Source organism: Lipotes vexillifer, unplaced genomic scaffold, assembly GCF_000442215.2.
Source record: "Lipotes vexillifer unplaced genomic scaffold, Lipotes_vexillifer_v1.1 scaffold7, whole genome shotgun sequence".
In the NCBI taxonomy this organism is placed as follows: Eukaryota; Metazoa; Chordata; class Mammalia; order Artiodactyla; family Lipotidae; genus Lipotes; species Lipotes vexillifer.
In genome coordinates, this window is record NW_006792683.1 from 5,802,668 (window position 1) to 5,830,544 (window position 27,877).

The following is a 27,877-nucleotide window of genomic DNA, read 5'->3' on the forward strand; positions in this document are numbered from 1 at the left end:
TCTTCCCGGACCGGGGCACGAGCCCGTGTCTCCTGCATCGGCAGGCGGACTCTCAACCACTGCGCCACCAGTGAAGCCCAGGTTTCCCGTTCTTTAATGAACTGACCAGCCTTTCGCTTTGCACATTTTTCTATTGACGTTTTGTGTTTTTCCTTATTGATGTAAAAGAGCTTATTATAACAGCTGTAAAATGCCCTTTTGAAGTATGTTGAAAATATCTTTTCCAGTTTGTGATTGGCATTATATATAACTCTTGTGTTTTTTTTTTCCTGTACAAAAGCTTTTATTTTTCACACAGTCATTGGTTGAGCTTTCTTTTATTGGTTTTGATTTGGAAGTATGTTGAAAATTTTTCTCTCTACCTCAAGTTTATAAAAATACTAATATCTGCTTTTAATGGTATTATGCTTTCATTTTTTCACTGTATAAATAAGTTCATCTATTTTGTTTTGTGTTTTTATGTCAGCATCTATCTTATTCCTTCATAGAACTATGAAAATATGTAACAATTTTATTTTATTTAAAAAAATATTTTATTGGAGTAGACTTACAATGTTGTGTTAGTTTCAGGTGTACAGCGAAGTGAATTAGTTATCAATACACATATATCACTTTTTTAGATTCTTTTCCCATATAGGCCATTACAGAGTATTGAGTAGAGTTCCCTGTGCTATAGAGTAGGTCCTTATGAGTTATCTATTTTGTATATAGTAATGTGTTTATGTCAGTCCCAATCTCCCAAGGTTCATCTGTCTTAATATGAATAAATTCATTTTATTACCCTGTTGTTTGAGAAGTAGAGATAGAAGTTTATTTCTTCAAAATGGCTAATCAGTTGTTCCTCAACATCATTTATCTTTTCCACTTTGATTAGAAAACTTTCATCATATATTAAATTCTTTTACATGGGTCTCTATTTTTCACTGATTTATGGACTAGTTAATGTACAGTATACTGAAACATTTGGCTGCATAAAGGTCTCCTCATTACTCGATTTCTTGTTCTCAAAAGGAATTTTTTTTGAATGTCCTTGTATGTTTATCCATTCAAATGAGCTTTAAAATAATTTTGTTTGGTTTCTCAAAGAAGTTTACAGTTTTTAGTATACCAAAAATTCTTTGGTTTATCCTAGCTTTTTCTTGACCCAAAACTAGTATTCATTTTAATAAATATAAATTGGCTTAGAAACTGAAAAGCACAATTTCCTGGAAAATTTTGCCTATGAGTTGTCTCTCTTTAAAATACAGTAGGAACTTTAAAGAAACCCAAACCCATCTGCAGTAGTACTATAATTCTAAACCTCATACTTCTAATAATTGTTGTATAACTTTTACGAAAGCGTGTTGAAGTTATTAACCTCGAAGTTGTAACATTTAAAACAAGTCTAAATATGCTAAGCAATAGGTCTGCCTTCTGATTGTCCTATTTAAAATATGGCTTTGGAGACTTTTCTAGGAGTTACTGGATGGTGTTAAGAAAAAATTGGAAAGCCATTAGTATTAGTAAATGTACTTTTATTTCTGCTGATTTTTGAAAGTAGTAAGATTTAAATGACAGTTTGAATTATGTGACTCTTACAGGTCAGCTGGTTAAGATGCTGCTTTTTACAGAGGTCACTCGCTATCTGGATTTCAAAGTGACTGAAGGGAGCTTTGTTTATAAGGGAGGAAAAATCTACAAGGTTCCTTCCACTGAAGCAGAAGCCCTGGCATCTAGTAAGTAATTCTATTTTATTTTCTCAGAATATTAAGATTTTATAATGTAAAGGGACCTTAGAGATAAAATTTAAGGTCCCCTGCATTAGTCATCCATCCATTCATCCAGTCAACAAAGATTTCCTGGGTGTCTGTTATGTGCCAGACACTGTTCTAGGCAGTTGAGAGTACTTCAGTAAACAAGATGTTCAGAAATTCCTGCCCTTCTGAAGCCTGGAGAGGTTTTATCTCATGGAGCCTGTTGCTGGTGAAGCTGAGCCTTCCTAGGTCTAGTATACTCTTTTCAGATTAATAATTCGTGAGAGTCACTGTCTCTTGGACTGTTTGCTGTGCTAGGCTCTGTGAGAGACACTTCACATTTGCTTTCTTACTTGACTTGTGAAGCCCTTTGTGAGGTAGGGTTTCCATTTTATAGATGAGGAAACTCAGGCCCCAAATCACATAGGTAATGAGTGGCAGGATGGCATTGAAACCCTGGTGGGATTGCTGCACAGTCCGTGTACTTCATCACCCATCTACGCTGACCTCCTTTGCTACTCTATCCAACATGCTGTTCTGGTGGAACTCAACCTCTAAGTGGTGCTGGTGTCATTCTCCAGCATCTCTGTTTCTAGGTATTCCCAGTGAATATGGAGTGATTTTGTTTTCTGCCCCAAATTATTTCCTCTACTGGCTCATCAAAGATTTCTGCTTAACATTTTTTATTCTGAGTCTTTTAAATAGCAAACACCCCGAGAAAAGACCTTCCATCCTTGAAGGTGTTTTTGTTGCCATGCAGAGCAGTTTAAGGAAGGATAAATTTGTATAACTAAAGGGTAGATAAGTTTTGTAGGTGCTGTAGGAGTTCAGAGGAGGGAAAGGTTTGCATTGGGAGAATAGGAAGGGTGTCAGTAAATTCTCCAGTAATTATTTTGGCATTAAGATTGGAAAAGATTTCTCACCTAGGGGTCATGCCTGGTGGCGCAGCGGTTAAGAATTTGCCTGCCAATGCAGGGGAGGCGGGTTCGAGCCCTGGTCCGGGAAGATCCCACATGCCGCGGGGCAACTAAGCCCATGCACCACAGCTACTGAGAGTGTGCTCTAGAGCCCATGAGCCACAACTACTGAAGCCCACATGCCTAGAGCCTGTGCTCCACAGCAAGAGAAGCCACCACAATGAGAAGCCCACTCACCGCAAAGAAGAGTAGCCCCCGCTCGCCATAACTAGAGAAAGCCTGTGCATAACAATGAAGACCCAACGCAGCCAAAAAAAAAAAAAATTTCTCACCTAAAAACCTAGTGTAAGGGCTTCCCTGGGGGCGCAGTGGTTGAGAGTCCGCCTGCCGATGCAGGGGACACGGGTTCGTGCCCCGGTCCGGGAAGATCCCACATGCCGCGGAGCGGCTGGGCCCGTGAGCCATGGCCGCTGAGCCTGCGCTTTGGGAGCCTGTGCCCGCAATGGGAGAGGCCACAACAGTGAGAGGCCCGCGTACCGAAAAAAAAAAAAAAAAAATCAAAAACTAGTTTAAGTTATTTTGGCAATTTTTCTAACTCCATTTATTTACTTCTTGCTATTAGGGGAGAAAATATTGGGCATAAAACGTTGAAAAACCCTAAAGGCAGAAAGTAAAAAATAGCACTAACAATTGCAGCCAGGTTGGGAGTGACAGTTGGGTAAGGGAAGGAATGGCTTCTGATTGAATGGAGGGCAGTCCGTGGTGTGATCATGGGTTAGAAATCATTTAAAGTCTTTTCAGTGACAGTGCATCTAATTTAAATAAAGTGTTTTCATAGAAATAAGAGTTTAGCAGTTTGAGTAGAACTCTTTTACACAAAGTTTGTGGTTTTTTCATTTAAAATTTTTATTCTCTCTTTGAGCTCTTATCTATATTAGTAGCTTCAACCACTTCCTTTATTTAATAAAAATTGAAGGACTTAACAGTTTTATGTTTCTGCTTTTGATTTAATATTTTCAAATATGTAAAACATTTACATGACTTGAAAGTCAAAATTATATTAAAAGATATATTTGGAGTCTTATCTTTGCCACTCCATTCTTCCCACCCTGATAGGTGGTCATTTTTACTTATTTCTGATTTACCCTCCTTATGTTTCTTTTTGCAAAAATAAGCAAATATATTAATGTATGTATTTTTTAAGGTTAGATTTATTGAGGTTGAATTTACATACACTAGGATTTACCTATTTTAGTATACAGTTTCATGAATTTTTACCAATCACTACCTTATCAGCAACTATTTTTATATGAATGGATAGGAATTTGAAGTTGGAATGGCAGGCAAGACAATTCTAGGCAGAATGAATGAATGGGGTCGGAAAAGTGTAGAGGGTGGGAAGTTCAAGAGAAAGATAAATCAAAACAAATTATTATTTTATGCCTTTAATAGCTAACATTTTTTAACATTATGTGCAGGCATTTATATACTAATTATTTTATGTGTATAGTCGAAGTTTATTTTATATAGTCCTTCACCACAACCCTCTGAGACGTGGTGCTATTATCTATATTGACAGATGGGAACACCGAGGTATACAGGTGTGAAAGAGCCCAAAGTAGCATAGTTCATGACTAGTAAAACTAATTTGAAGCCAGATTTGTCAGACTCAAGAACCCCACACTCTTAACCGCTGAACTATCTAGTATATAAATGTGGCTTCTCAGATATTTTAACATCTGTCACGTACACTGGATTTCCTTTTTTCTCCGTGCTACATATTTCCAGTTCCTGTGGTTGTTTCTCATATAATATGCCGTCTAGGTCTCTTGGCCACTTTTCTTTGGAAATTCTCTGATTTGCCAAGATTACCTTCTATATAATAGAATTAGAGCCAGACCAGACCTGATACTCCAAGTGTTGTCTGCCCACTCAGTGTCCTTGGGACTTTTACTTTCCTAGGACAATATATTTCTATTAATGTAGCCTAAGTTGACTTTGGCTTTTTTAGGAGCTGTATATACTGTTGGTTCTTGCGGTAGGTCATGATGCCAGCTAAAACCTCCAGGTTCCAATAAATATTTGTTCATTGGTCACATGTTATTTTAGTCAACTGAATGAGAAGTATATTTGGCCTCTAGAGTAATGTTGAACACAGATACTACGTTCAGAGAAGTTTGCGACATTTTCATGAATAGCTTTGAAACGTGCCCAGCAAAACCTTGTGTCCTCGGTTGAATCTTTAGCTTGCTTGTTTGTTCTCACTCTTACCGCTGTGAGGCATCTGTTTGTCGGGAGCACCTTTGACATCTCAGGGCTTGTGGCTGTCAGGAGTTGGTGTGCCTGCTGCAAAGCCCAGCTGTGAACTGGGGTGAGGCTGTTTAGGTCCACTGTTGGAATGACATGTTGTGTGCCATGTTTTAGTGCTTTTCTTGTGACGTTAATTCTACTCTGATTTTTCTGTTTCTTAATTCACTTGTCAAAACTTATGCCTGTTAGTTAATTGGAACGCTTTTTTCTGTTCTCTTATTGAAACTGCTCTGGATTTTGTAGCTTTATTCTGTTTTAAAAGTCTTGACGTAAGTGTCTTTTTTGGTAAATAACCCTCAGTGTGCAAGTGAATGAAAGCAAAGTAAAACCATTTGAAATGAGTGAAGGTACAACTCAATGGACTAATTGTGAAAAAGATTTTTTCTTGTCCTTTTATCATATAATTTGAGTATTTTATTTATATATTGTATGTCCAGTATATGAATAAGTCAACTTGTTTTCTATTCAGTCCCATCAGATGTTAATTATATGGATTGAATATTTATTGAGCACTTGCTATATGCCAGGTACCCTTCTAGGTTTGGGGGTAGGGAGGGTGCAACAGAGGAAAAAAGTAAACAAAAATGCTTTCCCTATTGGAGCTTCCTTTAGTGGGAGACTGGCTATAGATAAATAAGGAGAAGCATTTCAGATGGTGATATAATCTGATATAAAAGCGTATCAGATGGAGGTGGAGATGAAAGGAGGGAGTGAGGGTGGGGCTACTAGTTTAAATAGGGTGACCAGGGAAGGCATCGTCATGTAGAAGTAGCTGTTATAAAAATTACGTGGTAGGAAATAATATTTGAATTCGTTAAATTAGGACTTTTTCAGAATGAGCACCGGGTCTCTCACATGTTGGTAATTGCACTGGTATCTGGTTCCGCTATAAAGGGATGGAGGAGCAGCTTAGAGCATCTCCTCTGTGCTGGGAGACAGGAGTCCACTGTGCTGGGAGAGTGTCCCTGTCAGGCTCAAGGCTTGGAGGAGGGAGGGAGATGAAAAGAGGGAAAGAGTGGGGAATTTAAGAATACACAGTAGATTTTCATTTTTATTTTAAGAGAAGTTATGCGATAACTCAACAATAAACTGTTGGTAAGAGCTTTAGGTTCCAACAGGCGGTGTCCACCAGAGTGACCCCCAAGTTGTAAGTGCGTTGCAGTGGTGACTCGTGTTTCCTTTGGCTGTTTTACACCTTCCCCTGAAACTACACTTGTGTCTTAAGTAGGGGGCTGTGTGGTAATAGAATATTTCTTTTTAGCCTTATGCTTTTACTGTGTATGCAGTCTGTCCATTTTTTTAAAGCTAGGTTGTAAATATTAATTTAAAATGTTAAATGTAGTCAGCTGTCATGAATAGCCTCATGATCATTTTAATTTTCAGTTTTGTTGATTTCAGCTATAGTCTTGGGGGAAATAATGTTTAAATTATCAAAATATTTAGCTGTCAGCAGATATAAAAGCAATGGTTAAGCGTTTATTTTGAAAGCTATAGCTGTTTTTAAAGTAGCCGTATGGTTTAAGAAAGGGGAAGAAGGAGATGGAGCCAGAATTTTTTCTTTTCCTTTGACCTTGTCTTTCTACCAGCTGTCTACGGTAGTAGGGACCCTGACTAGTAGGAAGAACTGAGGGTTTCTTAGGTGGTAGTTCATAGGTTTCTCCTGATCTACTTTTTAGTGTAAAAAGCAGAGAACTGCTTCTCTAAGGACTTCATTAAAGTGACTGGCAGCATAATCAGCATCTAAGTTTCTCTGAGGTCAGAGATTGCTCTTGGTGTCTAAGTAGCTTTTCCATTAAACACCAGAGTGTATCTTAGCACACAGCAAAAGAAGAAAAACTGAAGTGCATTGAGAATTTTAGGCAGTTGCTGGAGTACAGATCAGAGTTGTCAAAAACACATTCAGATAGATGCCTTCATGAATAATAGTTTTTCAAAGTCTTATTTATCTTGTACCTAATAAGAGGTATAATTATACATATTGCATTTAATTAATTACTGGTTATAATTACTTGTAATTATAGTGTAAAATTGAAGGCTTAATAGCTGCTCTATTGTAATTATGACAGTTTATTTTAAAGTGTTATGAAACTGTCAGTTTATTTTAAAGCAATGTCCAAACTCCCATATTTTAAACTGCACATTGTCTTAGAAGAGCCTCAGATAACATAAAATATTTAAACTTTATTTTCACATTTTCTTTTCCTCAGTGTTCTATTGTGAGTGTGTGCTTTTTGAAAAATTATTTTTTAGGCCTAATGGGGCTGTTTGAAAAACGTCGATTCAGAAAATTCCTGGTGTATGTTGCCAACTTTGATGAGAATGATCCTAGAACTTTTGAAGGCATTGATCCTAAGAAGACGGCAATGCGAGAGGTGTATAAGAAATTTGACCTGGGCCAAGATGTTATAGATTTTACTGGTCATGCCCTGGCACTTTACAGAACTGATGAGTAAGTGTTTTGGTTTTTAGATTTACATTTTTCTTGGAATTCTTCACTGAATTTCCCAATTCTGCAGAGCGGACATTCTAACAAAACAAATATATAGCTCTGTTATACTACTAAAGAAGAAGTCTAACTGCACATTAGAGTTAGAGCCTTTTAAATAAAATATGGAGATGTTGAATTAGAATCCATTCAGAAAAAGATTTTAAATTGAATATAAGAATGCAAGCCAAAGCCCTTTTCTAATGGTCATTTCCTTTTGTCTAGCTATTTAGATCAGCCATGTTGTGAAACCATGAATAGGATTAAACTTTACAGTGAGTCTTTGGCAAGATATGGCAAAAGCCCATACCTTTATCCACTCTACGGCCTTGGAGAACTGCCACAAGGATTTGCACGGTGAGAGCCCATGTTTAATCTTTGTGCTAAAACCTCACTGATCCTGAACCTCGTCTTGAACGGTAGGTTATGGTATGGTTGTGAATAATGAGACAAGATTTGTCTGTGAGTGGTGAGGTGCTTTTTGTTTTTATTGAAGTAAAATTTATATACAGTGAAACCACAGATGTGTGGTTTAAAAAAAATGAGTTGGACATATATATAGACGTTTGTAACCAAAACTCCAATCTAGATGTAGAACATTTTCCTTACTCCAGAAGTTCCCTTGTATCCCCTCATAATCACCACCACCCTTGCACTGTAACAGCTACATTTGTGATTCCTATCATAGAACACTGTTGCCCGTTTTTGAAGTTTTATTATATAAAAGGAATAATATGTACTTACTTAAAAAAATTATTTATTTATTTTTGGCTGTGTTGGGTCTTTGTTGCTGCGCACAGGCTTTCTCTAGTTGCGGTGAGCGGGGGCTACTGTTCGTTGTGGTGCACGGGCTTCTCATTGCAGTGGCTTCTCTCGTTGTGGAGCATGGGCTCTAGGCGCGCGGGCTTCAGTAGTTGTGGCACAGGGGCTCAGTAGTTGTGGCTCGGGCTCTAGAGCGCAGGCCCAGTAGCTGTGGTGCACAGGCTTAGTTGCTCTGCGGCATGTGGGATCTTCCCGGACCAGGGATGGAACCCGTGTCCCCTGCATTGGCAGGCGGATTCTTAACTACTGGGCCACCAGGGAAGTCCCTATGTACTCATTTTTATCTGGCTTTTGCTTAACAATATTTTTGAGATTCAGCCATGTTGCTGCACTTGCTGTTAATTCATTTAAAAAAATACTGAGTAATGTTTCATTATGTGAATTATGTATACCACATTGTCCTGTTGATGGACATCTGGGTAGTTTTCAAAACGTGTGGGGGTATTATGAATGAAGCTACTATGAACTTTTGTGTAAAAGTGTGTATGGACATCAGTTGTCATTCTTTTGGGTACATATCCAGGAGTGGAATTGCTGGCTGATATGGCAAGTATACGTTTAACTTGATAATACTGCCCAACAACTTTCCAGAGTGGTGGTTGTACCATTTTGCATTCACTTAGCAGCGTGTGAGAGTTGTGGTTGCTCCACATACCTGCCAACCTTTAGTATTGTCAGTCTTCTTAATTTTAACGACCCAAGTAGGTGTGAAATGCTATGTCATTATGGTTTTAATTTACATTTCCTGAGGACTAATGTTGATCACCTTTTCATGAGCTTGTTTTGTATAATTTTGTGGTGTGAGTGTTCATTTCTTTTGCACATTTTTAAAGACTGGGCTTTTTGTTTTTGATTTGTAGGCAACCTTGATGTATCCTGACTGCAAGTCTTCTGTCAGTATATGTACTATAAATGTTTCTCTTAGTCTGTGGCTTGTCTTCTGATAAGCAGAAGTTTAAAATTTGCTAATATACCAAAGGGTTTTTTTTTTAATATTTAGTTTTTTTTGGTTTCTAAGAAGCTTTGCCTACCTCAGGAGCACAAAGATACTCCTATGTCTTTTTCTAGAAGCTTTATAGTTTTAGCTTTGTGTTTAAATCTGTGATTGATCCTGAAATGATGTTGGTGTGTGAGGTGAGGCTTGAGGTTCACTTTTCTCTGTAATGATACTTAGTCGTTCTAGCACCATTTGTTGTAAAGTTGTCTTGGTGCCTTTGTGAAAAATCAGTTGGCCATATACCCATGTCTATTTTGTTCCAACGATCTACTTATTTTTCCTATTCCATTACTACACCATCCTGATTATTACAGTTTTTTATAGTAAGGCTTGAAATCAGGTAATATAATCCTTCAACTTTGTTCTTTTTCAAAATTGGTTTGTCTAATCTAGGTCCTTTGCATTTCTACATAGATTTTAGAAGAAGGTGTCAATGTCTTGAAAAAAATATTGGGTGTGATTTTAGTTGGGATTGAGTTAAACCTATAGATCAGTTAGGGAGAGAATTATCTTAATAACATTGAGTTTTCCAGTCCGTGAACGCTGTCTCTCACCATGGATTTAGGTTTTCTTTGGTTCAGCAATATTTTGTAGCTTTCATTGTAGAGATCCAGCAGTTTTTGGGTTCAAACTTATTGATAAGTATTATATGTTATTTTGATGCTGCTATTAATGAAAGTTTCAATTTTATCTAAAGTTGTTTGCTGCTTATATACAGAAGTACAATTGATTTTTGTACTTCCTGTGACCTTGCACTTATTCTGTTACTTTTATAGATTTCTTAGAATTTTCCTTGTACACAGTTACATCATCAGTGAATAGAGAGATTCGCTTCTTCCTATACGACCTTTGTGTTTTTACCCTCTTGACTTTATGAACTGGCTAGTACTTCCAGAAGAATGAGGAATAGAAGCGGTGAAGATGGACATTCTTGCTTTGTTTCCAGCCTTCAGGGGAATGTCTTCAGTATTTTATTATTAAATATGTTTTCTGTATGTTTTTTTGAAAGGCAGTTTTGTCAGATTAAATTCTGTTTTCATAGCTTGCTGAGAATTTTTATTATGAATGGGTGTTGACATTGAGTTAATAATGCAGATTTTCTTTATGCTATTGTGAATTTCATAGATTGATTTTTGGATATTAAATTCACCTTGCATTCTTAGAGCAAACACTACTTATTCATGATGTATTTTCCTTTTAATTAATTGTTGGATTTAATTTGCATATATGTGTGTGTATGTATGCGTTTGTGTGTGCCTGTTTGTATGTGTACATTCACACACGAGTTCTTGTGCCTATGTTCAGGATAGATACTGCTTTATAATTCCTGTAATATTCTTGTCTGCTTTTTTGTATCAGGGCTTAATAGACTCATAACATGAGTTGGAAGAGTTTCCTCCTACTCTGTCTTCTGAAAGAGGTTGTGAAAAATGGCATTGTGCTTAAAGGTTTGATAGAATTGACCAATGAAGCCATCTGGACCTGTAGAACTTTTTTTATGGGAAGGCTTTTGAGTGTTAATTCATTTTCCTTTAATAGAAATAAGGCTGTTCAAATGTACTATTTCTTATTTTCAGTTGTGTTTTTCAAGGAATTTGACCCTTTGAAATAAGTTCTTGAACTTTTTCACAAAAAGTTGTTCGTAATATTTCTTTATTATGTTTTTGATGTCTATAGGATCTTTAGTGAGGTTCCCATCTTCATTCTTGTGTTGGATAGTTTATAATTTCTCTTTTCTTGATGGGATTTCATCAATTTTATTAATCTTTTCAAAGTGCCAAATTTTTAGCTTTGTTAATTTCCTTTGTAGTTATTTTTAATTTTACTGATTTCTGATCTTAATTATTTCCTTTTACTTATTTGGTTTTTTTTTTTCTTTTAGTTTTTAAGGTTGAAACAGATAATTGATTTTATACTTTTCTTCTCTGACATAAACATTTGAAGGTCTAAATTTCCCTCTAAATATGTACCATCTAATATGGTACTCTATCTTTCCTATGATTCTTTTTCTTTAACCCTTGGGTTATTTGAAAGTATAGTGTTTAATTCCTAGACATTTGGGGATTTCCCTAAATACTGTACTGACATCTAATTTAATTCCATTATGGTCAGAGAACAAACTTGCAAATTTTCAGTCTTTGAAATTAATTAAGGCATAATTTATGGCCAAATATATGATGTTTTAGTGAATATGCCCTTGAAAGAATTCTGCATGCATGTTTTAGAAAGGTAGCTCATAGACTTGTTCAAGTGTGCATTCTTACTGATGCTTTTTCTAGTTCTGTTGCTGACAGAGGGTCTTCTACCACGATTGTGGATTTATCTGTTTCCTACTTTAGTTCTGTCAATTTGTACTTCAGACATTTAAAGCTCTTTTACTAGGTGATACTAATTTCTGATTACACCAAGTCTTCCTTGTCTCATACTAATATAACCATACCAACTTGTTTACTGTTTGAACAATTTTTTTTTATCCTTTTGATTTTAAACCCTCTGTGTCTTTATGTTTAAAGTGAGTCTCTTGCAGCATATAGTTGAATATTGCTTTTTTATCCAATGTGACAACCTTGGCCTTTTAATGGAATTTTTTAGTCATTTATGTTTAATATAATTATTGATATGGTTGGGATTAGATGTGTTGTTTTACTGTTTTTCCCCCCCTCCCGCTGACTCCCCCCCCAGGTTCCTCTTTCCTTTTTCGGAATTAATCAAATATTTTCATCTTAATCGCTTAATTTTTAGCTGTGCCTTTTCATTTCTAATTTTTTAGTGCTCACTCCATCAATTATAGTATCATCCTTCATTGCTCACAGTTATTTGGAGTTAATACTGTCCTTCTTTACATAAACTGTAAGAACTTTGCAACAATCTCATCCCATTTACTATTCCTTTGTGCTGTTGCCTATGTTTTATGTCTACATACTTGATTAAACCCCACAATGCAACATTCTAATTTCTGCATGAAACAGTCAGTTTAAGGAAATGAAGGGAAGGGAAAATGTAATCATTTGTCCACATTTTTACCATTTTTGATGCTATTCATTTTTTCTTATAAATCCTTGTTTCCATCTGTTGTCATTTCTCTTCAGCTTTTCATTGGCATTCTTGTAGTTACTGTTGATTTCTCTCAGCTTTTATTTTTATCTGAAAGTGTTACGTCACCCTCATTTTTGAAGGACTTTGTTGGCTTAAGATTTTTTTTATTCAGCACTTTATAGCTGTTGTTCCCTTCACTTGTGGCCTGCTTTGTTTATGAGAAGTTAGCTGTCAAGTGTAATAAATAATTGTTTCTGTGTTTTTGTTTTTTGTTTGTTTTTTGTTCTTCTGGTTGCTTTGAAGATTTTTTTTGTGTTTTTGGGAGTATAACTAGGATTTGCCTAGGTGTGGTTTTGCTTGGGATTCGCTGAAGTGCTTGGATGTGTAAGTTAATTTTTAAGATCAAGCTGGGAATTTTAAAATCATTATCCTCTTCAGATATTCTGTCTCATTTTCTCTCTTGTCCTCTGGGACACTGATTGCTTGTATGTTAGATACTTGGTATTATTCCAGAGTTCAGGGGTCTCCAACCCCTGGTAAAGGTCCTCAGCCTCTTAAGAACCAGGCCACACAGCAGGAGGTGATTGGTGGGTGAGCGAGCGAAGCTTCCTCCGCCGCTCCCCATTGCTCGCATTACCGCCTGAGCGATCCCCCCCCATCACTCACATTACCACCTGAACAAACTCTACCCCCGCTCCCCCTGCCCCTGGTCTGTGGAAACATTGTCTTCCATGAAACTGGCCTCTGGTGCCAAAAAGGTTGGGGACCGCTGCCATAGGTCACTGAGGCTCTGCTCATTCTTTTCTTCATTTTATCTCTTTATGTTTCATATCGGGTAATGCGTGTTCATTTAAGTTCACTCGTTCCCTTTTCTGTTATTTCCAGTAAGCTGTTCATCACATTCAGTGAGTTTTAATTTTTTTTTAAATATTTTTTTCAACTGATCTAGAATTTCCATTTTTTAAATATAGTTTTCATTTTTCTTGTGAGATTTTCTGTTTATTCATTTTGACTTTCACGAATATATAACGTTCTTTTTTAAAAAATCTTTATTGGAGTATAATTGCTTCACAATAGTGTGTTAGTTTCTTTTGCACAACAAAGCAAATCAGCCATATGCATACACATGTCCCCATATCCCCTCCCTCTTGAGTCTCCCTCCCATCCTCCCTATCTCACCCCTCTAGGTCATCGCAAAGCACCAAGCCGATCTCCCTGTGCTATGCTGTTGCTTCCCACCAGCTAACTCTTTTACATTTGGTAGTGTATATATGTTGATGCTACTCTCGCTTAGCCCCAGCTTCGCCCTCCGACCCCATGTCGTCAAGTCCATTCTCTATGTCTACCTCTTCATTCCTGCCGTGCAGCTAGGTTCATCAGTACCGTTTTTTTTTTTTTTTTGATTCCATATATATTTGTTAGCATACAGTATTTGTTTTTCTCTTTCTGACTTACTTCACTCTGTAGGACAGACTCTGGGTCCATCCACCTCACTACAAATAACTCAATTTCGTTTCTTTTTATGGCTGAGTAATATTCCATTGTATATATGTGCCACATTTTCTTTATCCATTCATCTGTCGATGGATGTTTAAGTTGGTTCCATGTCCTGGCTATTGTAAATAGTGCTACAGTGAACATTGTGGTGCATGTCTCTTTCTGAATTTTGGTTTTCTCACGGTATATGCCCATTAGTGGGATTGCTGGGTCATATGGTAGTTCTATTTTTAGTTTCTTAAGGACCCTCGATACTGTTTCCCATAGTGGTTGTATCAATTTACATTCCCATCAACAGTGTAGGAGGGTTCCCTTCTCACCACACCCTTTCCAGCATTTATTGTTTCTAGCTTTTTTGATAATGGCCATCATGACTGGTGTGAGGTGATACCTCATTTTAGTTTTGATTTGCATTTATCTAATAATTAGTGATGTTGAGCATCTTTTCATGTGCCTCTTGGCCATCTGTATGTCTTCCTTGGTGCAGTGTCTGTTTAGGTCTTTTGCCCATTTTTTAACTGGATTGTTTTTTTGATATTGAGCTCCATGAACTATTTGTATATTTTGGAGATTAATCCTTTGTCTGTTGTTTCATTTGCAAATATTTTCTCCTATTCTGAAAGTTGTCTTTTTTTCTTGTTTATGGTTTCCTTTGCTGTTCAAAAGCTTTTAAGTTTAATTAAGTCCCATTTGTTTATTTTGTGTTTATTTCTGTTACTCTAGGAGGTGGGTCAAAAAAAGATCTTGCTGTGGTTTATGTCAAAGAGTCTTTTTCCTATGTTTTCCTCTAAAAGTTTTATAGTGTCTGGTCTTACATTTAAGTCTGTAATGCATTTTGAGTTTATTTTTGTGTTTGGTGTTAGGGAGTGTTCTAATTTCCTTCTTTTACATGTAGCTGTCCTTTTCCCAGCACCACTTACTGAAGAGGCTGTCTTTTCTCCATTGTATGTTCTTGCCTCCCTTGTCGTAAATTAGGTGCCCATATGTGTGTGGGTTTATCTCTGGGCGTTCTATCCTGTACCATTAACCTATATTTCTGTTTTTGTGCCAGTATCATACTGTCTAGATTATTGTGGCTTTGTGGTATAGTTTGAGGTCGGGGAGCCTGATTCCTCCAACTCCATTTTCTTTCTCAAAATTGCTCTGGCTATTCAGGGTCTTTTGTGTTTCCATATGAATTGTAAGATTTTTTGTTTTAATTCTGTGAAGAATGCCATTGGTAGTTTGATAAGGATTGCATTGAAACTGTAGATTGCTTTGGGTAGTATAGTCATTTTCACAATATTGATTGTTCCAGTCCATAGCATGGTATGTTTCTCTATCTGTTTGTGTTATCTTTGATTTCTTTTATCAGTGTTTTATAGTTTTCTGAGTACAAGTCTTTTGCCTCCTTAGGCAGGTTTATTCCTAGGTATTTTATTCTTTTTGTTGCAGTGGTAAGTGGGAGTGTTTCCTTAATTTCTCTTTCTGATTTTTTGTTGTTGGTGTATAGGAATGCCCGAGATTTCTGTGCATTAATTTTGTATCCTGCAACCTTACCAAATTCATTGATTAGTTCTAATAGTTTTCTGCTGGCATCTTTAGGATTTTCTATGTATAGTATCATGTCATTGGCAAATAGTGACAGTTTTACTTCTTCTTTTCCAATTTGTATTCCTTTTGTTTCTTTTTCTTCTCTGATTGCTGTGGCTTGGACTTCCAAAGCTATGTTGAATAGGAGTGGCAAGAGTGGACAACCTTGTCATGTTCCTGATCCTAGTGGAAATGCTTTGTTTTCCTCCATTGAGTATGATGCTTGCTGAGGGTTTGTCATATATGGCCTTTATTATGTTGAAGTAGGTTCCCTCTATGCCCATTTTCTCAAGAGTTTTTGATCATAAATGGGTGTTGAATTTTGTCAAAAGCTTTTTCTGCATCTATTGAGATGATCATATGGTTTTTATTCCTTAATTTGTTAATGTTGTGTATCACCTTGATTAATTTGTGTATATTGAAGAATCCTTGCATCCCTGGGATAAATCCCACTTTATCATGGTGTATGATCCTTTTAATGTGCTGTTGGATTCTGTTTGCTGGTATTTTGTTGAGGATTTTTGCATCTATGTTCATCAGTGATGTTAGTCTATAATTTTGTGATATCTTTTTCTGGTTTTGATATTAGGGTGATGGTGGCTTTGTAGAATGAATTTGGGAGTGTTTCTCCATCTGCAGTTTTTTGGAAGAGTTTGAGAAGGATCGGTGTTAGCTCTTCTCTAAATGATTGATAGAATCCACCTGTGAATCCATCTGGTCTTGGACTTTTGTTTGTTGGAAGATTTTTAATTATGGTTTCAATTTCATTTCTTGTGATAGGTCTGTTTATATTTTCTAATTCTTCCTGGTTCAGTCTTGGAAAACTGTACCTTTCCAAGAATTTGTCCATTTCTTCGCGGTTGTCCATTTTATTGGCATATAGTTGTTTGTAGTAGTCTCTTATAATCCTTCGTATTTCTGCCGTGTCAGTTGTGTGATTTCTCCTTTTTCATTTCTAATTTCATTGATTTGCATCTTCTCCCTCTTTTTCTTGATGAGTCTGGCTAAGGGTTTATCAATCTTGTTTATCCTCTCAAAGAACCAGCTTTTAGTTTTATTGATATTTGCTATTGTTTTCTTCGTCTCTATTTCATTTATTTCTGCTCCGATCTTTATGATTTCTTTCCTTCTACTGACTTTGGGTTTTCTTTGTTCTTCTTTCTCTAGTCGTTTTAAGTGTAGGGTTAGATTGTTGAGATTCTTCTTGTTTCTTGAGGTGAGATTGAATTGCTATAAACTTCCCTCTTAGAACTGCTTTGCTGCGTCCCATGGGTTTTGGGTCATCGTGTTTTCGTTGTCATTCATTTCTGTGTGTCTTTTTATTTCTTCTTTGATTTCTTCAGTGATCTCTTGGTTATTTAGTAGTGCACTGTTTAGCCTCCATGTATTTGTGTTTTTTACATTTTTTTTTTCCTGTAATTGATTTCCAGTAGCATTGTGGTCAGAAAAGATGCTTGATACGATTTCAGTTTTCTTAAATTTCCTGTGGCTTGATTTGTGACCCAAGGTGTGATCTGTCCTGGAGAATGTTCCATGTGCACTTGAGAAGAAAGTGTATGCTGCCACTTTTGGATGGAATGTTCTATAAATATCAATTAAGTCTGTCTGGTCTGTTGTGTTATTTAAAGCTTGTGTTTCCTTATTTATTTTCATTTTGATGATCTGTCCATTTGTAAGTGGGTTGTTAAAGTCCCCTCCTGTCGTGTTACTGTCGATTTCTCCTTTCATGGTTGTTAGTATTTGCCTTATGTATTGAGGTGCTCCTATGTTGGGTGCATAAACATTTATAATTGTTATATCTTCTTCTTGGATTGATCCTTTGATCATTATGTAGTGTCCCTCCTTATCTCCTGTAACAGTGTTTATTTTAAAGTCTACTTTATCTGATACCGAGCATTGCTACTCCAGTTTTCTTTTGATTTCCATTTGCGTGGAATATCTTTTTCCATCCCTTCGCTTTCAGTCTGTATGTATCCCTAGGTCTGAAGTGGGTCTCTTATAGACAGCATATATATGGGTCTTGTTTTTGTATCCATTCAGCCAGTCTGTGTCTTTTGGTTGGGGCATTTAATCCATTTACATTCAAGGTTATTATTGATATGTATGTTCCTATTACCATTTTCTTAATTGTTTTGGGTTTCTTTCTGTGGATCTTTTTCTTCTCTTTTTTTTCCCGCTTAGAGAAGTTCCTTTAGCATTTGTTGTAAAGCTGGTATGGTGGTGCTGAATTCTCTTAGCTTTTGCTAGTCTGAAAAGCTTTTGACTTCTCTATCAAATCTAAATGAGATCCTTGCTGGGTAGAGTAATCTTGGTTGTAGGTTTTTCTCTTTCATCTCTTTAAGTATATCCTGCCACTCCCTTCTGGCCTGCAGAGTTTCTGCTGAAAAATCAGCTGATAACCTTATTGGGATGGATCCCTTTGTATGTTATTTTTTGTTTTTCCCTTGCTGCTTTTAATATTTTTTCTTTGAATTTAATTTTTGTTTGTTTGATTAATATGTGTCTTGGTATGTTTTTCGGAGGGTTTATCTTGTATGGGACTCTCTGTGCTTCCTGGACTTGAATGACTATGTCCTTTCCCGTGTTAGGGAAGTTTTCCACTATAATCTCTTCAAATATATTCTCAGACCCTTTGTTTTCTCTTCTTCTTCTGGGACCCCTATAATTCGAATGTTGGTGCTTTTAGTGTTGTCCCAGAGGCCTCTGAGATTGTCCTCAATTCTTTTCTTTTTTCTTTATTCTGCTCCTCAGCAGTTATTTCCACCACTGTCTTCCAGCTCACTTATTCGTTCTTCTGCCTCAGTTATTGTTATTGATTCCTTCTAGTGTATTTTTCATTTCAGTTACTGTGTTGTTCGTCTCTGTTAGTTTGTTCTTTAGTTCTTCTAGATCTCTGTTAAACATTTCTTGTATTTTCTCAATCCGTGCTTCCATTTGATTTCCGAGATTCTGGATCATCTTTACTATCGTTACTCTGAATTCTTTTCAGGTAGATTGCCTATTTCCTCTTTATTTATTTGGTCTTGTAGGTTTTTAACCTTGCTTCTTCATCTGTGACATGTTTTTGCCATCTCCCTTTTTTTTTTTAATGAGTGGGATTGTGTTCCTGTTTTACTAGTTGTTTGGCCAGAGGCTTCCAACACTGGACTTTGAAGGCTATTGGGTTGAGCTGGGTCTTGGTGCTGAGATGAGGAACTCTGTGCAACCTCACTCCAGTGAATATCCCTGGGGCCTGAGGGTCTCTTAGTCCAGTGGTTCTGACTCACAGCTCCCACCACAGGAGCTTCCACCCGACCCCAGGCTCATGAATCAAGATCCTGCAAGCCACGTGGGGTGCCAAAAAAAAAATAACAAAGTAAAAAGTAAAATTAGACTAGGAAACTAACAGATGTATTATAAAGAATGTAAAAATAAAAATATAGATGAATCAACAACCTGAAGGTACATCAGTACCACAATAATAAAAAAGAGGAGGAGGGAAAAGGGAAAAAAAAAAAACGAGGGGTGGGGGGAAGGTCCTTGGCTGTGGAGAGCGGGGCCTAAGCAAGGGTGAGGTTTGGGTGGTTGGTGGGGCCAATGCTCAGGACCCACAGGGCCGGAAAAGGCCCTGAGGGCTGTGAGGGGTGGGGATTAGGCTGAAGGAACAGAAGGGACACAGGCGTGCCCCCCACCCCTGGTCTCAGAGGGCAGGGGACCTCACCTGGGAGCTCAGCAGGCTCCCTGTGCCTGAGTGCACGGGGTGACAGTAACCCTCTGCTCCTCACCCACACTCCTCTGGAGGGCCCCTCCCGCTTGCCTCTCAGGTACTCCCCTCGGCCTCCTTTCTGTGCCCCCCAGGACACATGTGGCCTGGATGGTGCTTTGGAGGTGTGGGAACCGGCTTGGGAGCTCCCTGTGCCTGAGCAGGTGGGGCAGTCGGCCTCCACTGCTCTCCCGCTCTTCCTGGAGACTCCCTCCCTCCTGCGTCTCCTGATCTCCCCAGCCTCAGGGGCTGATCTTGTCTGGACTCCACTTCTCCTCCCGCCTCGGTCCCCTTACATCCTACTCGTTCGTTATGGAGTTCCTCCTGTCTCCTTGGGGATCAGAGTCCCCCACCAGCTCCCGGCCGCTGCCCTAGTTCTGGGGAGATGCTAACTCCGTACCTTCCCACATTGCCCTCTTGACTTCTCTCCTATCACGTTCTTGAACATAGATCTTTGAACAAGGATGTTTGTCCTTGTACATTTTCGTAGTAGCTGTATTTAACTCCTTGCGTATTTTAGCGTCAGTAATCTGGGCATCTGTTTGTTTTGATCGCTCTTCTTCTTTACTTTTCTCCATTTTCTTTTTTTCCACATGTCCAGTAATTTTTGATTGTATATTGGACATAACTGATTGGTATATTGTAGAGATGCTGGATTCTTTCTGTGATGAGTATTGATTTTAGTTTTGAGTTGGCAGTTAAACTATTGGCCGTTCACCTTGAACTTTTGGAGACTTGATTTTATACTTTGTAGGTGGGGGTTCTTTTGTCTTTGGCTGAATCCTTCATGAGGTGTGGTCCTCTGGGGTTTCATTGGAAAACCCAAGGTATGTACCAAGTTCCTCTAATATGGCAGTTTCAAACTTATTTGTCCTTAAGGCCTGTAGCTGTAGTTTTTTTTTTTTAATGAGTGGGATTGTGTTCCTGTTTTACTAGTTGTTTGGCCAGAGGCTTCCAACACTGGACTTTGAAGGCTATTGGGTTGAGCTGGGTCTTGGTGCTGAGATGAGGAACTCTGTGCGACCTCACTCCAGTGAATATTCCCTGGGGCCTGAGGGTCTCTTAGTCCAGTGGTTCTGACTCACAGCTCCCACCACAGGAGCTTCCACCCGACCCCAGGCTCATGAATCAAGATCCTGCAAGCCACGTGGGGTGCCAAAAAAAAAATAACAAAGTAAAAAGTAAAATTAGACTAGGAAACTAACAGATGTATTATAAAGAATGTAAAAATAAAAATATAGATGAATCAACAACCTGAAGGTACATCAGTACCACAATAATAAAAAAGAGGAGGAGGGAAAAGAAGGTACATCAGTACCACAATAATAAAAAGAGGAGGAGGGAAAAGGAAAAAAAAAAAACGAGGGGTTGGGGGAAGGTCCTTGGCTGTGGAGAGCGGGGCCTAAGCAAGGGTGAGGTTTGGGTGGTTGGTGGGGCCAATGCTCAGGACCCACAGGGCCGGAAAAGGTCTAAGCAAGGGTGAAGTTTGGGTGGTTGGTGGGGCCAATGCTCAGGACCCACAGTGCCGGAAAAGGCCCTGGGGCTGTGAGGCGTGGGGATTAGGCTGAAGGAACAGAAGGGACACAGGCGTGCCCCCCACCCCTGGTCTCAGAGGGCAGGGGACCTCACCTGGGAGCTCAGCCGGCTCCCTGTGCCTGAGTGCACGGGGTGACAGTAACCCTCTGCTCCTCACCCACACTCCTCTGGAGGGCCCCTCCCGCTTGCCTCTCAGGTACTCCCCTCGGCCTCCTTTCTGTGCCCCCCAGGACACATGTGGCCTGGATGGTGCTTTGGAGGTGTGGGAACCGGCTTGGGAGCTCCCTGTGCCTGAGCAGGTGGGGCAGTCGGCCTCCACTGCTCTCCCGCTCTTCCTGGAGACTCCCTCCCTCCTGCGTCTCCTGATCTCCCCAGCCTCAGGGGCTGATCTTGTCTGGCCTCCACTTCTCCTCCCGCCTCGGTCCCCTTACATCCTACTCGTTCATTATGGAGTTCCTCCTGTCTCCTTGGGGATCAGAGTCCCCCACCAGCACCTGGCCGCTGCCCTAGTTCTGGGGAGATGCTAACTCCGTACCTTCCCACATTACCCTCTTGACTTCTCTCCTATAACGTTCTTGAACATAGATCTTTGAACAAGGATGTTTGTCCTTGTACATTTTCGTAGTAGCTGTATTTAACTCCTTGCGTATTTTAGCGTCAGTAATCTGGGCATCTGTTTGTTTTGATCGCTCTTCCTCTTTACTTTTTTCCATTTTCTTTTTTTCCACGTGTCCAGTAATTTTTGATTGTATATTGGACATAACTGATTGGTATATTGTAGAGATGCTGGATTCTTTCTGTGATGAGTGTTGATTTTAGTTTTGAGTTGGCAGTTAAACTATTGGCCGTTCACCTTGAACTTTTGGAGACTTGATTTTATACTTTGTAGGTGGGGGGTGTTTTGTCTTTGGCTGAATCCTTCATGAGGTGTGGTCCTCTGGGGTTTCATTGGAAAGCCCAAGGTATGTACCACGTTCCTCTAATATGGCAGTTTCAAACTTATTTGTCCTTAAGGCCTGTAGCTGTAGTTTCTCCTCAAGTCTTTTTTCCTTTTAGCTTTTGCTTTTTCCTGGGTTCCTTGGAGTCTCTCTCCTGTGTACAAGCATTTCTGGAGTTAGTTAAGGATTTGAAGAGATTTTATAATTTGGTTGCTCCCCAGTTTGGAAGACTTTCTCCCACAATTTTTAGCTCCTCATACAGCCCCAAACTCTATCTTATGGCACGTTAAATCAGTAAGACTGCAGGTTTTTTGCTTCTGTTCTAGCTGTCCCATGTTACAAGGACTGGGCAGGTCATTCTGTCAGGGGAAGAGCCATACAAACCACATGAAGATCTCATCCAATTGCTTCCTTCAAGTCTCTTGTCTAGTTTCTGCCTGCTTTTACTCACTGTCCAGTGTGCTTTCTGATAGATTTTTGGTTGTTCAGAGTCTTAATTGTTAATATGCAGGAGGATTAGACTTACAAGCTGTTCTTCCATTACTGGTCAGTGTGGTTTGTTTGCACTTGATATTCATAACTACGAATGTGAGACATCAATACATGGTTTTGACTGTTTTAGAACTGATGCTTTTATGACTTAAACTAATGCCTTCTGGAAGGAAACTGAACAAATACATGTTTCCCGTAACTCATTAAAATCTAAGAAAGGAGACTTTAGTAGCTGAAATAATTATAAAATACTGATTGATTATAATTACAATTATAATTACTAATTGTAGTTTAAATACTTTGCTAGGCTAAGTGCTATTTATGGAGGTACCTACATGCTGAATAAACCAATTGAAGAAATCATTATGCAAAATGGAAAAGTGATTGGTGTAAAATCTGAAGGAGAGGTAAGTGGCTTTTACAATTTAAGAAATATTATATTCTTGTAAAGAAAACTTTATTGCTTAATAAGTACTAAATTTATTATGGACATCGATCCTAGATTTTACACCATGTATGTTTTCATTATGGTAACTTGGTATTCATAATGACTGAAAACTAATTATAGATAATGTTTAATATTTTCTGTTGTGTTGATTGTTGCTTAAGACTAAAACAGAAATTATGAATGAGCTCTAAATGGTAAGTATTATATATGTAGTGTGGGTTGGTGTCTGTCTCCCAAATTTGCGTTGAAATTTAGCTTTATATGTACCACTTGTAACTTACTGGTTGAATTGGGGCTTGGCCAATGCTATTTTATTATTTAATTTATTATTATTAAATTATTAAATATTAGTAATGTTAATCATTACGATTAACATTATTTTATTTTGGGTTTAGCCAAGGAACTGGCCGGGTGGAGTTTTGAGCAGTGTTTCTCAAATTTGAATTGAATGTAAATTGTTAATTTTGTCAGAGTACCCGTTTCTCATTCAGTAGGTCTGTGGTGGGTCTGCATTTTCTTGCAAGCTCTCAGATGGTGCCAGTGCTGTTGGTCTGCAAGCCAGACCATATTTCATGAACCATCAACTTTTACAAATGGAACCGTTCAAAAAAGAAACTGAAAAACTATGTTTAAAAAAATATTTTGGGGGCTTCCCTGGTGGCGTAGTGGTTGAGGGTCCGACTGCCGATGCAGGGGACACGGGTTCGTGCCCCGGTCTGGGAAGATCCCACATGCCGCGGAGCGGTTGGGCCCGTGAGCCGTGACCGCTGGGCCTCAGCATCCGGAGGCTGTGCTCCGCCTCGCGTACCGCAAAAAAAAAAAAAAAAAAAAAATATATATATTTGGGGATTTCTGATGGTATTCTATGGGTTCAGACCATATAATCTATACTCACTATCTGGCCATCTGACCCTTATTGTTGTAGGTCTTTTGTAACTCTCTTGTGCTTCCAGTATACACATATAGATGTTTAGGAATAGGGATAAACGTCTTAATCTGATATCTCAAAGTTCTTTTTATTCATTCCATTTTTCTTTGCTTCAGGCAACTGCTTCCTCTTAGGACATTTCAGGGCTTTGATATAAAGAGGAAGACTATAATATAATAATACATAATTTATCTTGCAACTTAAATTTTACTTAGTAAGTATAGTCTTAAAAGGAGAGAGATTATGGTCTGTTTCTAATATTAGAAAGAACTATTTATAGACCATTTACTTTTCACTGGGTCCATTTACATATAATGACATTCCTTAAATACACTGTTTCATTTAATCCTAACAACAACCTCTTTGAGGTTGGGTAGAGCCAGGATTTTAACCCTCTTCTGCCCAGTTTTAAAACTTATGTGTCTGAAAACCATGCAACACACTTTTCCTAATATTTCAGTAAGATTTAGAATTTATAGATTTGCTCCAGGAGAATTTATAGGGATTGTCAGCAAAGCTAGTTTTAATAGTATTCTATAATTCACTAATTATCTACAGTTAACTTGAAGATAACAGGCGATGTTCAAGAACGATGGCATCATTATACCCATTAGAAAGTCTTTAATGTTTTATTACAGATTGCTCGCTGTAAGCAGCTCATCTGTGATCCCAGCTACGTGAAAGATCGAGTCGAAAAAGTGGGCCAGGTGATCAGAGTCATCTGTGTCCTCAGCCACCCCATCAAGAACACCAATGATGCCAACTCCTGCCAGATCATTATTCCACAGAACCAAGTCAATCGGAAGTCAGGTCAGTTTTGAAGATAAGCAGATGTGTGTAGAAATTCCAAATTTTATCTGCTCTATTATAGTGAAGAGACTTTAGTTTACATATGGAAAATCAAATGTGATGTATCCCTTTTAGCTCATAGAGATCCTAAGTCATCACTTTGCAATGGAAACGTTTGCCTAGGAGCCCCGCCTTGGACTTGTACCCCCCTCTTTGGGCCTCCATTTCTTCTGTAGAACTGAGAGGCTGGACTGGATAAGCAGGCAGTCTTGCCTGGTTTGAACATTGTGTGCCTTGTGGAGGTTTATGCTTATTAGTTGACCTGATTTCACTGTTACTTTGAGCTGATGACAGCACTGCTTTTGTGTCATGATTTGTCAACTTAGCACTTGTATTTGATTTTAGCAGTGTGCTAGAAAACAACTTTGATTTCTCTGATTGAGATCAGGACTTAGCAGGACTTCCCTGGTGGCGCAGTGGTTAACAATCCGCCTGCCAATGCGGGGGACACGGGTTTGATCCCTGGTCTGGGAAGATCCCACATGCCACGGAGCAACTAAGCCCATGCGCCACAATTACTGAGTCTGCACTCTAGAGCCCGTGAGCCGCAACTGCTGAGCCTATGCTCCGCAACTACTGAAGCCCACGCACCTAGAGCCTGTGCTCTGCAATGAGAGAAGCCACCACAATGAGAAGCCTGTGAACTGCAACGAAGAGTAGCCCCTGCTCGCCACAAATAGAGAAAGCCCACGTGCAGCAACGAAGCCCCAACGCAGACATAAATAAATTTAAAAAGAAAGATCAGGACTTAGCTCTGAAATCGTAATTCCTAATCTGTTTGCTTTAACCAGTTTTCTTTCATCCACTAGCTTTTCCCATCTTCCTTTCACTTAGAAGCCCTAAAGCTTTTAATTTTTTTTTCCATGTAAGAAACGAAATCACAGAAGATTATTATGAGAACTAAGAGACACAGACGAAAGTAATCTTTCAAGGGTTGCCAAGTAGATCTCAGGGTCAGGGAGAGTGTAAAAAGAGTAAAGGGAACCCAGTAATTATCTCTTATATTGGAAATTATGTAGTTAATTAGTAGTATACAGACAAGTAGAATCTATGGAATTATTATGAGCTTATGCCAACTCAAGAATAGCTTATTGTGTTTGCAATTTTATATTGCTTAAAAAATGAGAAATCAGTAGTTAAATAAATCCTATCTTAGCTATTCAAAACCTTTCTAAATGCAGGCTTCAGAGAGGAAGACAGGTTTCCACAGTGAGCTGTGACATCTGGGTAGAGAATGTCATCTCCCCGTCCACTGTTCACTGCCACATAAATCCTTCATCTCCAGTAGGCTAAGAGTTGCTGAATATTTGTATATTTTATGTATGACCTTGTTTGTCTCCATATAGACAATATCCAGTCTGTTTCAAGTAATTTTAACTCACACCTCAGTGAAGTGTGGGTGAAACTGAGTGCACACACAGGCCCAAGGTTTAAAGACGCTGGCAGTGAGGTGGCTTTGCTTGCTTGCAGATATCTATGTCTGCATGATCTCCTCTGCACACAATGTGGCTGCACAGGGCAAGTACATTGCCATCGCCAGCACAACTGTGGAGACCAAGGAGCCCGAGAAAGAAATCAGACCGGCTCTGGAGCTCTTGGAACCAATTGAGCAGAAGTAAGTGATGCGTTCATTTATAGCAGCTCAAACCCAGGATTGCCTTTGGCTCCATGGTGAACAGAACCCCATGAGAACAGTGAGAGCAGCCATCATCTCTTACCAGCCTGGGTTTTGAATTTCAGGCAGAGCAGTGAGTGGGCGTGTCACCTTCCCTGCTTACTTAATTCTTTTTCCCCTCCAGATTCGTAAGCATCAGTGACCTCCTTGTACCAAAAGATTTGGGAACAGAAAGCCAGGTGAGTGGCAGTCTGAAAAGGGTAATTACTAGGCTTTATTGGGAGACATCACTAAATAGTCTTAAGTCTTTGTGACTTTCATTTCCAGATCTTTATATCCCGTACATACGATGCGACAACTCACTTTGAGACAACCTGTGATGACATTAAGGTCATCTATAAGAGGATGATGGCATCCGAGTTTGACTTTGAGGAAATGAAGCGCCAGAAAAATGACATCTATGGGGAAGACTAACAGCAGTACATGTTATCATCTAATTAGGACAAACTTAAAATTTGGCAAATGATGCATATTGTATGAAATCAATATTGTAAGGGCCTGCTTTGTAATCAAAGCTGAGAGATTGCAGAGCACTGTACCAGTAAATATTCTTCCCCTGTCTAATTTCATGTATTAACTTGTTTTCATGGAGTGGCTCTTCAGAATTGGCAGGTTCCCACATTCTGTTCAATTTAACCAGTACTGGCTTGTTTTTTCTAGTGAAGGATCAGTTTTAAAACATTGTGATACTGATACAGAGAACTTGATACAGTATTTGTATCTTTTAATCAGTGTAGCCTTTGCAGTTATGAGCTTCTGCTGCTCAAGAGCTGCGTCAGTACAGTTTGCGTGCCATCTGTCCTCTTGACGTTAAGGAGATACGGAATCGAATGTTCCATCGTTGGGGACAGCATCCCTCACTCCTCCCCACCCCTTTACATTTACATCAGGTGTTAGAACAGTGCCCAGGCAGCATAGCCACAAGCTGGGTTTATGTGGGCCTCCAATTCTAACCAAACTCCAGACTTGGAGAGTCATTTTGGAGGAAGCCTGTGTGCGGTGTTTGAATCTAATACATTTGATGAGAGCAGAGGGGAAAGAAACTATCATAAAGCAGGTAAACGTAGAAGCTTCTTTTGTATCCCAGGTGTGGCTTCTTCGATGGACCAAGCTGCTGCAATGCAGTATTGATTTGACAGAGCCTCTGCTTCAATGATGTCTGTCTCACAATGGCTCCAAATGATTTCTGTACTGCAAAATAAAGCCAAACTCTGGAAACCAGCTCCCTCTTGTTGGTCTTTTGTGTCCTGACAATTCAGAGCTCTTAAGTATTGTACTGGCCTTGACACAGCTGCTCATTTCCTTCACTAGAGCTGAAAACGGATGCTGGGGAAGAGTGCTGAAGATGCTAATGGATGGTGGAGTGCTGCCATCTGGCTTCACTGTGAGTAGACCCCGACTGACTTCTTGGTACAATATAATTATTAGACTCTCTTAGATATCCTTAGAACAAAGATTCGTTCCCCTCGGAGAGTAAGTAACATCCGGTGGAATGGGTGCGTTAATATATTTATTTATTTAATAAGTTAATGAATTGTATTTTTGGCTGTGTTGGGTCTTCCTTGCTGTTCACGGGCTTTCTCTAGCTGTGGTGAGCGGGGGCTACTCTTCGTTGTGGTGTCTGGGCTTCTTGTTGCGGAGCACGGACTCTAGGCGCGCGGGCTTCAGTAGTGGTGGCACGTGGGCTCAGTAATTGTGGCACACGGGCTTAGTTGCTCTGTGGCATGTGGGATCTTCCCGGACCAGGGATCGAACCCGTGTCCCCTGCATTGGCAGGTGGATTCTTAAGCACTGTGCCACGAGGGAAGTCCCGGTATTTTCATTTAGTTCAGATTGTAGACAGACATAGTTTTTAGTGGTACCTCCTTTCCCCTTGATTGTTACAAGCCTCACTGTTTGT

General features: G+C 39.0%; 1 protein-coding gene across 3 annotated transcripts in view; it reads left to right on the top strand.

The window, feature by feature from the left end:
• GDI2 (GDP dissociation inhibitor 2) overlaps positions 1–27,199 on the top strand; it is a 50,729-nt gene extending 23,530 nt beyond the window's left edge. Inside the window, exons 4-11 of one of the 3 annotated variants that reach the window (XM_007465821.1) lie at positions 1,581–1,715; positions 7,211–7,409; positions 7,671–7,802; positions 22,385–22,484; positions 24,092–24,263; positions 25,773–25,917; positions 26,102–26,156; positions 26,245–27,199. In XM_007465821.1, coding sequence (XP_007465883.1) covers positions 1,581–1,715; positions 7,211–7,409; positions 7,671–7,802; positions 22,385–22,484; positions 24,092–24,263; positions 25,773–25,917; positions 26,102–26,156; positions 26,245–26,391 — 1,085 coding nt within the window. In that variant the 3' untranslated portion in view covers positions 26,392–27,199. The remainder of the gene's footprint in view (positions 1–1,580; positions 1,716–7,210; positions 7,410–7,670; positions 7,803–22,384; positions 22,485–24,091; positions 24,264–25,772; positions 25,918–26,101; positions 26,157–26,244) is intronic. The other 2 variants (XM_007465823.1, XM_007465822.1) reach the window with 2 other exon arrangements.
• Positions 27,200–27,877: the final 678 nt, after the last annotated feature.